The sequence below is a fragment of the Nicotiana sylvestris genome, chromosome 9 (genome assembly GCF_000393655.2).
Source record: "Nicotiana sylvestris chromosome 9, ASM39365v2, whole genome shotgun sequence".
Lineage (NCBI taxonomy): Eukaryota > Viridiplantae > Streptophyta > Magnoliopsida > Solanales > Solanaceae > Nicotiana > Nicotiana sylvestris.
The window spans coordinates 20,524,482-20,540,172 of record NC_091065.1 but is presented as its reverse complement, the minus strand read 5'-3'; the positions used below and the strand labels follow the sequence as shown (position 1 = coordinate 20,540,172).

The window sequence follows — 15,691 nt, the reverse complement described above, 5'->3', positions numbered from 1 at the left end:
ACCTGGTAGTAGCCCTTTCGAAGATCCAACTTGGTAAAGTACTTGGCTTGCCCAAGTCTATCAAACAAGTCAACAATGAGCGGGATCGGGTACTTATTCTTCACGGTGACCTTATTAAGTGCTCGGTAGTCTATGCACAAATGTAACGATCCATCCTTCTTCTTCTGGAACAATACTGGTGCGCCAAAAGGTACCTTTGATGGGCGAATGTGACCAGCATCTAGCAGCTCCTTCAATTGTTTCCTGAGCTCCTCTAGCTCGGGAGGTGCCATACGATATGGGGCAAATGTGGGTGGCTTAGCCCCTGGCTCCAACTCAATCTTGTGATCCACTTCTCGACTGGGCGGAAAGTGCTTAGGCAACTCCTCCGGCATGGCATCTTTGTTTTCCTTAAGCAACTTCTCTATGCAAGGCGGCACTGCCTCTTGAAAATTTTTGTCTTCCTCTAGACTTGCAATGGTTGCCACGAACGTCGGCTCCCCCTTCTTGATCCCCTTGACAACCTGCATAGCTGAGAGTTGTGCTTGGATCTGTCCGTGTGGCATAGTCACTATAGGTACCATACAAGCTCCTTCTTACTCTATAACCAAGAGACGTTGGAGCTAGGGGTCGATTAAAGTATGACAATGTCTAAAGAACTCCTACCCCAGTATGATGTCAAAAATATCAATAGCAGTTATAGTAAAGTTTGTCATACCTTTCCAAGTTCCCAATTTGACACCAACTCCATTAGCTACCCCACGAGCATTATGTATCTCGGCATTCACAGTCTTGACGCGAGAGTTGGTTGGAGCAAGCTTCAATTCTAGTCTCTTTACGTCAGCCTCAGTCACGAAATTATGAGTTGCTCCAGTATCCACCATTGCATGAGTGGGCTTGTTGTTGATGGTGAGATCCACGTACTGATTTCCATTCTCGGTAGGTTGGATAGCTTTCTTCGTGACAGCACCACATAATCCGATCATACCTAATTGTGCGGTTCTCGAACTCTCTCCTTGTGGTTGCTCCTTCCGCTCATGTACCATGGCACTGAGGCTCTTGAGGTCAGGACAATTCCTGAAGCCATGTGGCCCTCCGCATATATAGCATCCCTTCCTCTCGACCTACGCCTTCTTCTCGGCGTATAGACCACTCGACCTTTTGAAATCTTGAGTCTTGGAGTATTGTTGTTGTATCTCCTTGACTTTGCCACAGTCTCTGATAATTTAAGGTTTTAACATGTTTTATGCCCCTACTTGCCTATGCTTTGATCATATATTGTTACAAAATAGTCCTAAAAGGCTTACAAGTTGTGCTTGATTGCAGGTTTTATCGACAAAGTGACGAAATGTCAAAGATTGGCTCAAAAAGGAGTGAAACCTGCTCAAGTATCAAAGACCAAGGAATCTAAGAAAAGAAGGCCTAGTGCGGACCACACAAAATGGAATGCAACCACACTAGGTGGTTCAGAGAGTTGGTGATTCAGTATAGAAGAAGCGCGGCCGCAGTACACATCTCGTGGTCCGCGGTGAAGGCTCCGCGGCCGCACTACTCTTTTGTGCGGTCCGCGGTCATGAGATTCAGAGAGATGAAGTTTTCAAAGCCAAAGCCATGCGGTCCGCGGTCGTGAGTGCGCGGACCGCACCAGCTCCCTCTACGGCCGTAGTCTATTCTACGCGGTCCGCGGAGTCCAAGTTTAGAAAAGTAAAAGTGAACCCAGTGCGGCCGCGGTCCATTTAATGCGGCCTGTACTGACCCCGCAGGGGTATTTTTGTCCAGTTTTTCTAGCCTAGTATAAATAGAACATTTTACCATTTTTTAGGTATGAAGATAGATCGGTTGATAGCTACGCTCGATTTTTGTAGCCATTTTTGGCACTTTTGCTTTACAATTACAACAGATTCTTGTAGATTAATTTTAGCAATTAATTAATTAGTTCTTCATCTATTTCTTCAATTTCTTTATCTAGCATGAGTAGCTAAACCCATTAGCTAGGGTTGTGGCTCAACTGTAGTGTGGGTAATTGATGGGTGTTGTCATCTAGTGTGAGATTGATTATGGGTGTTTGCTATTTGGGTTGGTTTTATGTTTTAATCGAGAATTGGTGGTTGCAAACACTGATTCAATCCTTGTGGGCTTAATTCTTCTTGAGAAAGAGAATCTATGACCCCAAAATTAACCCAACAAGGAATTGGGATGGACTCATGAGTAATGATAGTCCCAATTAACGGGTTAAACCTCGAGAGAGTAATTACCCTACTTGTACCCTGGTTGCTTGGTCTAATTTGCCTACCCATTTGGTCTCGAGAGAGTCAATTGGGCAAAAATTACTCTCTTTACCGAGAGGTGTGAGAGTGGGTAAAATTGTGCAACGGTTATAGTATAAGCCCCAATTATGTCAATCGAACCTTAGTAACATCTACTTGTCAATTGGCCACCTAGGTAGTGTCACGACCCTAGTTCCTTCTTCCCATTAGATACAACTTAGCACTATTCTCGTAGCATAATTTAGAGTTACTTAATAGTTTCATAAAATTAGTTATAATTCGGAAACTCAAAAATGTTTGAAGTGACATTAGGAGTACAAACACATCTCTAGGATAGACAGACAATCCAACTCCACTTCTAGCTCTTTGAGGAAATCGATCTCGACCCTCATATCGGGTAAAAGCTATTGCGACCCGCTCTTCCTACCTTAGTGTAGCGTCGAGTTGGCTGCGATCAGTCTCCCCCACCTTTGGCATTGTTAATCTTTGACTCCTTGACATTGCCTTTGTCGTGCTTGTCATGCTTGAAATCCATTAATGATTCGGCCTCCACTATGGCTTGGTCTATATCAGTGACTTGTCGGCATTGCAACTCCTGCTTAGCCCAATTTTGCTACTCGCCCATGAAATGGAACAACAAGTCATCATTAGTCAGGTTGGGGATTTGAAGCATAAGGGTAGTGAACTCCTTGACATAGTTACGTATGCTCCTTGTTTGCTTCAATTCCCTAAGCTTGTGCATTGCCTCGTACAAGACATTGTTTGGAAAAAACTGTCACTTGAACTCCGCTTTGAACTGATCCCACGTGCTAATAGTACATAGACCTTTATCCACATTGGCCATCTTCCTTCTCCACCATAGCATGGCAGTCTCTGAGATGTAAAATACCGCAGTGTTGATCTTGGCCTCGTCGTCCCTCATTTTGTCGTGCCTAAAGTAGTTCTCCAAGTGCCAAAGGAAGTTTTCCACTTCTTGTGCATCATGAACACCTTTGAACATTGGGGGTTTGGGAGCCTCGATCTTGGCCTCCCTCATCACAACAACATTGCTGGCTACCTTGGTCACGCCATCATTGACATGCTCCTCAAGTGACTCTATCTTTGCCTTTATAGCATCGATAGTACTCAAAGCCTCCATGAGTCTTCACTCTAAGGCAGTGATGGTTTGCCTTAGTTCCATCTCAGTCTGTGTACGTCCCTCCAAGTCATTTCGGATAATCTCAATCTCTTTAAGAGTGTGCCCCTCAAGAACGTTAAGGGTGCCTTCCACCTTCCTCATGCGTTGGCCAAAGATCTCCATGGCGTCCATCCCCGCGTTCATCTTCATCACCCACTCTTTACCGAGCGAGACATCCTCTGGACAAACCTCCACTTCATCGTCGCTCGCCTTAGTGGCAGATGGTTTTTGGGATGTAAGCCCTTCATTTGACACAACCTCAGGTGGCACCTCCTGTCTCTTGTTAGTGGCATTCCTCTTTTTGCTACGACCGCTCTTGCCAGCAGCATCCTGGATGACGTTGGCTTGGGTGTTGGCAGCATTAATTTCTCTGTCATTCGTCATTCTTTTAGTTGAAACCTTCACTCTGATATTACGTTGTCATGTCCTTAGTTGTTAACTAAGTACACATGCGGCACTTGACAACTCGCTCACAATCTTGCACAACTTGCTCACGTTCTTGCTATGTCAAGTCAGCCTTACTACACTCAAGATCGCTAAGAGAATGGAAGAAAGAACATAAAAGAATTGTTAAAGGAAGCTTTGTATTAGAGAGAACTTGAATTGTTTGCTTGATTGATGAATTATAAATGAATGCCCCATATTTATACTAATCACATAGGGGCTAGTATGTAAATAATAATTGTTCTACAAGTCCTTCCATATTTACAAATAAGTCCTTCTCTAGAATATTCTACATAGCTAGAATCTTCTAAGGACTTTCCTAACAATTCTATAGGGTTCTAGGGTCTTCCTAAGGAAACCTCTATATTTCTCTAGAACCTTCCTACAAGTGCATAAATATGTAGAACATTTCCAAGGAAATTCTCCATAGTTCTAGAATATTCCACCAAGATCTTGTCCCTAACTTATGTAACTATTCCATATGGAAAGAATATATGCCAAGCGGCACCTACGTGGCATGATGATGTGGCAGGTCATGACATTAGGCTGTCTAGAACTGTACAGATTTAGGGGGTCCCAAATTCTCCAGGACCATAAGAAAGGGATGGGTAGTCGCACGCTTAGAGGTTGTTAATTAAACTCGCTCACATAACTATTAAGGGGTGGGTAATGGGTAGTAAAAGGATATGATGAATGCACGCTATTGGCACGTGTAGCCCCTCATTGAGGAGTGATTACCGGGCATTGCATGGGTATGATCCTGGAGGCTAATCAACCTAGGACTCCCCTTTCCCAATTCCATATGTGTTTAAATTTTATAAACTTTCTTCTCTTTACATATACATGTGCAAATTTTTCAAATCTCTCTCTTGCTCCCATTACCTGAATCATACCTGTATTTAGAATATGAAAACATGTCTTTATTTGCAAATATGTGTTGAAACTATTTACTTGTTCAAAATGACTGATTCATATAAGTTCGGTCGGGACCCACCGTTGTGGACCGCGGGGGGTGTCTACACCTTCCCCTCGAGGTTATTTCGATCTCTTACCTTAATCTCTAGTAATGCAACTAGTTATATGAGTTAATTACTTTAGGTGCCCTAACGCACCATAATCTGTTAGGTGGTGACTCTTCAAACACCCAATTCCCAAAAGGAAACGAGTCGATTCCCCATGAGTGTCGAAACCCAAACTTTCTCCGCGAGGAGGAAAAAAGGGGGCGCGACAGCTACCATCAAAGGAACTGAAGGATAAACAAACAGTGAAATAACAACCATGAGGCATGTCCTTAGTTGTACCCGAACGAACAAATAAAGGATCGTACCACGTCCTCAGAGCAAATACTGAAGGCATACCGAGGCTCAAAGCTCCATCGTCACTAAGGTATAACCATCTCCCTTTTAATTTACACCTCATACTAACCTTTATGGAGGTGTCCAACTAAGACAGTCGAAGTACTTATCGAGCCCGAAGACCTTAAAGTTTTAAAGCACACGTTGCACTTTTTTCCTTCGACCAAGTTTTTATCCCCAAAAGGGGTTTACGGGCAAGGTTTTTAATGAGGAAACATCTATGCTACCTAAGGAAGACTCAACAAGTATTCAAGGCTTCTTTTGCGATCAACCTCGAATATTGGGGGGTATCCCCCTGGAAGGACACTTACTCGGAGAAGCCAAGATGCGCTAAATGGGGTCTCGATAGGAAAACAATGTACCAGGCCAAATGGTCGAACGAATCGTGCCTATATAGAATCACTGAGCCCTTAACAGCAAAGACATGTATGTGTGTACCAAGTAATCAAAGAATACTTTCAAAAGCATTTTGCGTTTCAAAGAAGCTTGGTATTTTTGCAAAAATGACTCCTCTGTCAAAAACGTTCTGAACATTCGGGGACTGGCATCAACAAGTCGCAACAATGTGACCCCCGGGTTGGACCTTCAAACTCGTAAGCCCTCAATAAGGCAACATTAAGATCACAAAATAGCTCCAGAGCCAAAAAGTCCTGAACACTCGGGGACTGGTATCGAAATCTCGAAAGCCACATGACCTCCGGGTTAAAAACTCTGAATACGTAAGCCCTCAATAAGGCAATACCAAGTTTACAAGAAAAGGCTCCTGAGCCAAGAAATGTTCGATGACTCGGGAATTGCTACCAATAGTTATCCCCATCAACTTATCAAAACCTCGAGGCCATAAGACCCCAAGTGGGCAGACTAGGTCTCATAAGACCTATATAAAGCAATAACAATATCTGTAAGACCTCAAGCAAGGCATGAACTGCACTTGTACCAAGTGACAATAACTGTAAGATCTCAAGCAAGGCATGAACCATACGTGTACCAAGTAGACAAAACTGTAAGACCTCAAAGGCATGTAAAACTTGTAAGACCTTACTAAAGGCATAATCCCGATCTTAAAGTTAAGGCTATATATCGAACTTATAAGACCCCTAAAAAGGCATACCCTCGACATAAACGCCGAAACTACTTCACTCGGAGACTGAAAGGCACAAATTACTATGGTCACAAGGCTGTTACAGCCAAATTAATGCGACTCGAGGACGCCCGACCATCGCTAAAAAATCATAAGCCTTCAATTACTTTGAAAGTACTTCGAAAAGAACCGGTTAAATAGGCTACCCTCGACATAGGCAAAAGAGCTTCGACCATGTCAGCTCCTAACTACAGGCTTCGAGATACTCAGCCACCGAGCCAAACCTCCTGAGGAGCTCGATCATCGCCATATAACGACTCACAATTGAGGTTTTTATCAAACCGTCAAAGAGTCAGGTAAACACAATTTCAAAAAATCCTTAACAAGGGAAAAATAAAGCCTATATAAAAGGTCGTATAGACCCAATGTGTAAGATCCACTGTCGCCGACCCATATAAAAGGTCGTACCGACCCAATGCGTAAGAGCCACTATCACCAGCCCATACCATAGGTCGTACTGACCCAACGCGTAAGAGCCTAAGGGCCAACTGGAAATTCAAAAACTTGAGGGTCGAATGATCTCGAGTCGATACCCAACTCAGAGACTGAACCCAAAACAGTTGACCAAACATGCCTAAGAGCAAAAGCATAAGAGCTCGAATGTCGGCTTATACTAAAAGGTCATACCAACCAAGCACGTAAGAGCCTACGGGTCATCCCAATGAGCCTCAGGGCCATACCATGAATCTGAGGATTCCTTTTAACTCGAAGACCAGTTCATCTGGTCAAAATCAAGGCAAAAAGAAATGCAAAAAAAATAAAACCGCGAGGTTTCCTTTTATACATATATGCGAGAAAATACAAGCTCCATTTACACGTTGAAAGCACTATATGCAAAATTAGAAAAGGAAGGCCTAATCTACGTCCCCTCGGGAACTATGGCCCATCGGCCTCTTTCTCGGCATTAGACAAAAGAAATTTAGCATCATATTCTTCCGCCTTCGCCTGCTTTATCTCTTCCGAGAGTTCGAATCCCCTGGCATGAATATCCTCGAGGGTTTCCCTACGAGATTTATACCTCATGTACTCTTTATTTCTGCTCTCATGGTCAAGAGCCCTTCTCATCTCAACTCAAGCATCGGCAACGCCCTTCAAATAGGCCGCCACTTTCTAGTCAGCCTTAGTGCTGCTCATTACAGCTTCATCTCGATAATCCACAACTTCGGCCTTCGCCTTCAAAAGCTCAAACTCGAGCCTTGTAATCATATTTGCTCGGACTGAATTGTTTGCACGAGCGTTCCGGAGTTGCACCTCAAGGGCGGAAGACTTAGCCAAAGCATCCTCCTTGGTCGCAACTTGGGCATCTGCCTGAGCCATCAACTCGTCAAACTCACGCTTGACCCGGCCAACTTCGCCCCAAAGTCGTTCCAGCTCCTCCGTTTTGCTCTTCAACTGAAATATCAGAATATTAATTTTTGAAAGCGAAAAGGGGAGCATACATTGACACGATGTGTAGGTTACCTATCTTTTGAGATGGCTTTCGCAGTTCTGACTTCGATTCACCTCACACCGTAGGTATACCAACTCATCTTCCTTTTTCATACAAAGGAGCCTAAGGGATTTCTCCCCATCCAAAGCTTTTCGCAGCCTGGCCTCACAGTGAAGCAGCTCGAACTTAAGCTTGTCAAAGTCCTACAAAAGAAAACTCAATAAGAAAGGGAGGACGCAAAACTGAAAGAAGCCTATACCGGCTACCAAAGCTTACCATGAAGCTAAGCCACTGAGCCTCACCAAAGGTAGAGCCTACATCTGATGGCTTAGTCTCCCCCGAAGTTCCTTTGGTAGGAGAAGAGGAAGGCGCCAGATGACCCTTGTCCCTCAAAGTACCTTCGACGGTAACGGGAAGTGTTTTATTCAAAACAGAAGCCTCTGAAGCCTGAAGCTCGGCTGACTCGTCTCTTTTGAACCTCAGAGGAGTACTCGCCCCGCTGCAAGCATCCTCACACCTCGAAGATTCTTTCCGTTTATGATCGATCCTCGGCCCCGAGGCTGGCGATATCTTCTCCTCCCCCAGGGAACACGGCCTCATCTTGGAAAAACCTCCGACACCTGCGGTGGCAGAGTTAGTGCCTTAAAAATAGAGTACCTTTTCTGAGTAAACGAGATACTGAACACTTACCATGATGCTTTGCCTCCCATCTCCACTTGGACAGGTCTCTCCATTTGCGCTTATCATAAGTCGAGCAAGCTGACAGCCTACGAGACCATTCAGCAGGTCAGGAACTTCGTTCGACAACCAAGGAATCGCTAAAGAAAATGAAATAAAAAAAACATCTTTACGGAGCCCGCCTCCACTATGGACAAAGTGATAAAAATACAAGTGTACCACTTACGCGTGAAATTCCATTTCATAGGAATGGCAGAAACTCTCTAGGGATAATATCGGATGTCCATGCTCGAACAAACTGGCTCATCCACCCTCGGTTCTCGTCCTCTCCATTGTTAGCAGCAGGGGCCTGGGTGGATCAACGTCACAGAGTGATCAAGCCCCAATAATCAAGAGGCCGATATAACCTAACGAGATGGCTAAGGGTAAATTCGAGCCCGGCCTTATCCGCAAAGTACCTTATCATCAGCACTTTCCTCCAAAGGGATGGGTGAGCATGCGCCAGGGTAACCTGATACCTTTTACAAAATTCAAGCACGACCTTGTCAAGGGGGCCCAACGTAAAGGGATACATATACACGTTCAAAAACCCCTTGATATGAGTCATAATGCTCTCCTCCGGGGAAGGCACCTGCCGTTCCACTTCTTCTCCCCATCCGCAGTCTTTCCTAATCATCTCGAGATGTTCCTCCCCTATTGAGGAGATGAACCTCGATACATGCTATCAATGCCCATGGACGTTGGGAGGTCTCTCCAACGTAAAATCACTCCTCAAGACAAAGCATCTCGAGGCCCGCTCACCGGATACCAGCAGTGTACCATCGATCGGACACAGAATAAAGGCAGAACTCCCTTTTCCTTGATGAACGAATATCGATGTAGCATCCATGGCTACGGTAAAATAGGAAGAGGGGGATGAAGATTTGGGTGAAGGCTTTGAGTTGAAATGACGAGAGAACTAGCACAAAGAACAAAAGTTCTATGGGGGGGATAGTTACCCAGAGTAGCAGAATCTCCAATTAAGAAATGAACGAATGCATATATGGAGGCAAGTGGCGACTGTTCGCCTGTCCAGAAGACCAATTAGGTCTAGCCATGGCAGCACCACTTTATGGGAAATGTACGGTAGGACCATCTTGGGGGCCCCACTACCGTGTCACATGAATAATGTTATTACGCGGTGCTCGAAAATATTGAGACCCCAAGGATTTTTACTATTATAAGCATCGGCCCCAAAGGAGCTATCGACCTAATCTCGAGATGGTGCCCGATCTCGAGGGTCCCGATTTCCCCCAAACATGAACTCCTAAGAATCGACATCAAAATTCAAAAGCTAAATTCCACATGATCGCTGAAAAATAAAGAATGCAAGACTGGAAATGAAAAAATTTCTTTTTTACATTGCCAAAAATATGTCTGTAAGGGGCACCTTTACAAGACATGTTTCCCCAGGAATACATACACAAAAAGAAAAAGAAAGGCGATGCAGGCCTACTCTTCATCGTCGCTGCCCTCTGAACCATCTCTGGGATCTTTATCCAAAGTGACTAAGAGTGTTAATTCCTCCTTCAAATCTCGGGCCTCCTCGATCTTAGCTGAGAGATCGACACCTTCAGCATTGGCTTCCTCTAAGGCTTGTCTCCTTGCCTTTACGCGAGCTTAAGTGACAGTCCGAGTCAGCTTTCGCTCGGCCTCCTCTGATATCTCCCGAGCCAGCTGATTCGATGTAGCAGCGTCTCTCATATATGTAGTAGCATTCTCTTCGACCTCGGACTTGGCCGCATATAGCGCAGCAATCTCCTCTCGAGCATTTCGGAGAAGAACCTGGGTTGATGACAACTCCGAGGTCACGACCTCGTTTTTCCTCCTTAGCTCGAGGATCTCCATGTTCATGTCAACAACTTCTTCCCGAAGTCGCCCCTCGAGAACATCCTTCTGCCCGATCTACAAAGGAAAAGATAAGTCAATAAACATTGAATTGAGAGAATGGCAAACGAATTTACGAATAACAAATTACCTGCTCAGCAAGGCCAGCCTTTTCTCAGAGTGCTCCCTCCAAAATCGCCTGAAGCTCACTTAAATCCTCCTCCTTTCAGGTAAAGGAGGCCTCCGACTCCTGCATTCCCGAGGTGAGCTTCTCGAGCTCCTTTCCACGGCATGAAATCTCATTTTGGAGCCTAGATAAGGCATGATCATACATCTCCTTAGACTACAACAAAACAGAAAAGTCAGAAAAATGAGGAAAAATGCTTGAGACTAGAAAAGTGTACATAAAAAGCTATCACCTACCGCTGGAACTTCTCCGCTTACTCGATAGTGTTGGGAGTATCGAGATCAATGTACTCACTGACATCATCAACGTCATCAAAAAGTTGCCAAGCTCATCTCCCCCTTCAGAGGACCCCCCACGTAGGTAGCCTTTGGGTCCTAAGCGTCCCTTAATTCCCCGGGCAAGAACTGAGGACCCAAATTAAGGCCACCCAGGGCATCAATATCACCAAGGGGAAAATCCTGTCCCCAAAAAGCTCTGGGCCCGAACCCTTTGGAATAAGGAGGAACGGTCTCCTCGACAAGAACTGCACCACGTTCAACCGGGGGCTCAGGGACCGCATTTACACCCTCCTCGAGGGTCTCCACCGTACGGGATCGACCTGAATCGACTGTTCCTGATTCAACAGCATTTAGTCAGGACGTCTGCGGGACATTTATGCCTGACCTCGTCCTTTGTACCAAACGGTACCCATCATCATCGTCGTCTTCATCCCCAGTACTGGGACTTGCTCCGGAAGCTGAAGTCGAGGTCCTGGGAGCAACTCGAGGCCTGCGTGATTTAGGTTTCTTTGCCACAGGAGAATCAGCAGCCATCTTTTTCCTCCTCTTCTTGCCCTTATCAGGCTTTGGAGCCTCTACCTCACCATCGGGAGGTGGTCTCATCTGCACTCCATCACTAAGGACTGCGCAAATATAGTGATCAAAATTTACCAGCGCGGAGAATATGGGGAAGAAATATAAAAATATGATATAGGCAGAAGGATTTTACGATGATTCTTAGCCACCCATTACGTTTTAGCTAGGTCGGGCCAAGACCGCCCGAGAAATGGGAATGAAGCATCCAATTGCCTAATCCATCCCGTCAGATCCTGGATTGCTTTAGGATACCAAACGGTAGCTGCATAAACGAAGGGGAGATCATTTTTGGAAGGAAGGTAAGAAGACAATAAAGCATGTTCAAAGGAGAGGTACTTACGCTGCGTATTCCACTCCTCCAGGAATGGCATCTTTTTGGTCGGGATGATGTCCGAGGTTCTCACTCGAACAAACCTGCTCTCCTTGTCCTCATCAATGCTCAAGAAAAATGGCTTCTTGGACCGAGGGTAAAGCTTAATCAAACCTCGATAAAGTCGAGGGCTATACAATCTAATTAAATGGTCAAGGGTAAAGGTCGTACCCACGACCTTGTTGGAGAAGTAACAGAGCATGTAGACTATCCTCCAGAAAGATGGATAGATTTGGCCAAGCGTCACTCGGTACTTTGTCAAAGAAGTCAAGAATAACCAGATCTATTGTCGGGGAAGAATGGTTTGAGGAATCAACGGGACCCAAAGTGAACGGATATGTATATACACAAAGGAAGCCAGCTTTGTGGTTTGTTATGCTCTCGTCAGAACGGGGGATCTCAACCAGCACTGTCTCCTTCCATTGACAGTCTTTCTTCACCTTTTCTATATTGGTCACGACGCTAATATACCGGGACACGTGTTCGCATCGGCCCGATGTAGACAAGGGTCTATCGACGGAAAAATCATTTACCGTGTTGAACTCGGTAGGGGTACATTGTTCAACGGTGGGTATCACTTTGGGTTTGCTTTTGGATGTTTGAGACAAAGAGGCAGCATCCTCTTTTTGAGGCACTATTTTAGAGGTTCTAGTCATGGTGGTGGAAAGGCCTTTCTGAGAAAGTAAGTAAGGAATCGAGAATGAAAGAAGGAGGAATGTGAAAGAGGATGGCCTTGGCCCTGAAATCTTGAAGATGTTGTAAAGGTATGAATATCAAATGATTGATGTATTTATAGAAGCCATGTAGGCAGCAGAAAGGACGAACCAATAGCGGTTCGTGGGCTTCTCGATAGTCGTGTTGACGGCGACCCTTCCGCGGCTTTTGAGTTATGGCATTTAATGCTCTGATAGGCTGACATCATGAAGATGATGCTTAAGGAGTAGGAGTTCTAAACCGTTTCCTATCACTTTGCTCTAGGAAACACGGGGACTATCTGTATACGGTAGAAATCGACGGTTCGATTTTACGATCATCAAGGCATCTCGAGGGTTTTCAGTGATCGACTTCGAGGGTTCTCAATGATCGACTTCGAGGTAGTGTAAGTAACAACCGGCCTCGAGGCAATGTAAATTAGTGGTCTCGGTGGATCAATGTGAAGTTCCCAAGGCGCGTAAATAGAGCTGACAAAGTCTAGTGGACTAGTCCAAAAACGAATCAAGGCATTAAATGGTTGTACCAGCCCCATATCTTTGTAATTAATGCATTTGTACTATGTTGGGATTCCCTCTCATATATAAAGGGGATCCTTGTCATTCTATAGACATCTGATACTCAATATTAAATATACAAAAATATTCTCTCTGCTTTCTAACACATTCTCTTGATCTCATTACTTTCATCTATTGCTTATATTCATTGTGTTCTATTTATTGTTCTTCATTTATTGCTTATCATTGATAATAAAGATCCATCACCGTAGCTCTCATAAAGTGTTAGTCCTCTCTCGATCGCTCTAAGTCGGTCACCCAACTCGACCCCGAGGCCTTATAAACGACAGCTCGAGGCCCCGATCTCCAACTGTTCAGTTCGATTATCATATCGTCTCTAAGCTATAATCTTGCTTTCTAATCTTTTACTTAGCATCCATTGCCTAACAACTAGCATAAAAATAGATCACGTATTTTTAGAACAACATAATCAAATTTAATTGTAATTACCATTTTTACGGTAAACACAATCATATTATCTCACAACTATGCGATGGCTAACTACTACAACCACAAAGTTAAGGATAGAAATTTAACTGATCAAGTTTTCTAGCGAATCTTGCATGCATTGTTCCTTATATCCTTGTCAGGTGATTGTCTAGAGAAGGAGAATACAGCTCTCAAAATTGAGCTTTACTCTTGTTCGGAGTTGGAAATTAGTGTTGGATTATTATAATCTAGACAACTAGCATATACGGGATTTCACGGGTTACCTCTTGAAGCGTGAAAAAATCTCTTCTACTACTTTATGAATAAAAAAGCAGAAGCTCCACGCTACGTTTTGATATTAATTTAGCACTAGTTTTCTAATGGTTTCCTCCGTGTGCAGGTAAATATATTCTATGTTGGCATTCTTTTATTATTCAGGGAAGCAAATAAAGTTGCTCACAATCTTGATGCACACAACCACTCAAGAAAGAATCCAAAAAGAATATTGGCTTATACAAACCATTGAAGTGACAATCCAAAAATGAAAGTCTAATATTCTGAAACATTCATGAAAATCACAACAAAAATATTAAAACATTTATAGCACCTATGTAAATAAGTAGAGCGGTGCAGCAGCTATAAATAGAGTTAGATAGAATATAGAATAGCAATATACAAACAACAATTCAAACCAAATAACTAAGAAGCTGCACAAAGGCGACAAGTTAGAAGACACTCGAGAAGAAGAGGTGAGCCACAAGATTGAGATCTTGCCATGCCTTTTCACAGCCATCTTAAGAAAAGAGGCTGTGTTATAAGTGATCTGCATTGTGCACAATTTAAATTCATGTATAATTGATTAAGAAATAATTTTAGCATCATAGAGCAGAAAAAGATCATCACTCAATCACACGGCTTGGGCAAAATAAATAAAGGTCATTAGGTCACTTCAACTTCATATTCAAAATATACTGTACTTAAGTTACTAGTCCCAAAGAATTGCCGAGGAAACTAAACTTTCGACGTGCAAAAGTGAAACTCCGCGAATTCCTTTCATCGGAAGTTCGTCCAGGCAATACTCTGTGGCTTCATCTTTCCGCACATTGTACTCGATCAAATAATAACCATCATTATCAACCATTTTGTATAGTATATTCCCGTTCGCCTTGAGAAATATGAAGTCACCCCACGTGGGCTTTCCAATCAATGATCCCAAAGTTGGAATGTTCATGATGTTATTCCATGTCAAGCCAGTTTTCCCATCTTCCTTTAATGCCCAAATTGAAATTTTCCCTCCGACCATCCAGGAAATGCAAATACGATTAGCAAAAGCACGCAATTTCAGTTTATACTTATGCTTACCTGGAACTGGCGTTATAGCGAATTTTTCATTTGCTAAGTATAAGGATATGACCAAGTATTCAGAATCTTGCTTGTAATTTCCTATGTTTGAAGCGGCCATAATGTTAATTGTACCATTTAATGAAACAAGATCTTGGTAGAACAACTGAAAACCACGGGGAATAGGAATATTATCAATCCTTTTCCAAGAGTGGTTATTAATTGAGAATACTCCAGCAATCATGTCACGCTGATATTTTCTTAATTTTACACATACTACCTTGTAATCATCAGCCACTAAATAATAGGCAAAATCAAATAGTGCGTCGTCATACCACGGTAGCAACTTATCATCAGGCTTGGGTAACAATTTGTATTTTCGAATTGCAGGATTCCATAAGATCATATTGATCTCAGTTTTCATAAGTACCAAACCATTGCATGAATGCACCTCAAAATCAGAAAAAAGACTATGGCAGAATTCTGGGAAGGGCGGGTTCACCAACAAAACTTTGGAATCAACACCAAGTAATGCTTCATGAAATTGGAATTTAGCATTTGACCTGAAGATATTTCTAAAAGAAACAAAGAAAAGTTTTTGACGACTTATATTGGCAGACGATTCATGTAAATGCAACTTGATGAAGTTAGGGTTACTGATGGAGAAACGCCATGATTTGCATATACATTTGAACCGTAAAAGAGATGTGACAGGTAGCTTTATGAGGATGGAGTTGACGATATCGTCAGGCAAACTGGGAATTCTTGAGCGGTCACTCATTGAATATCGATCAGACTGTTGCTGCTTAGGGTTTTAGTGTTACCCCATATAAATGCCTACTTAGGGTTAAGTTAGTATTACCAACTTAACCTTTTATTTAACAAAAAAAAAATAAGGTTTAATTT

General features: G+C 43.3%; 1 protein-coding gene across 1 annotated transcript; it reads right to left on the bottom strand.

The window, feature by feature from the left end:
- Window positions 1-14,429: 14,429 nt before the first annotated feature.
- On the bottom strand, window positions 14,430-15,566 carry LOC104217084 (F-box/kelch-repeat protein At3g23880). The gene has a single exon (XM_009767240.1). It carries the CDS (start codon window positions 15,564-15,566, stop codon window positions 14,430-14,432), a length of 1,137 nt encoding a protein of 378 aa, XP_009765542.1.
- Window positions 15,567-15,691: the final 125 nt, after the last annotated feature.

Bases quoted from the DNA above. Each gene is read 5' to 3' on its own strand.
- LOC104217084 (XM_009767240.1), bottom strand. From the start codon at position 15,566: ATGAGTGACCGCTCAAGAATTCCCAGTTTGCCTGACGATATCGTCAAC.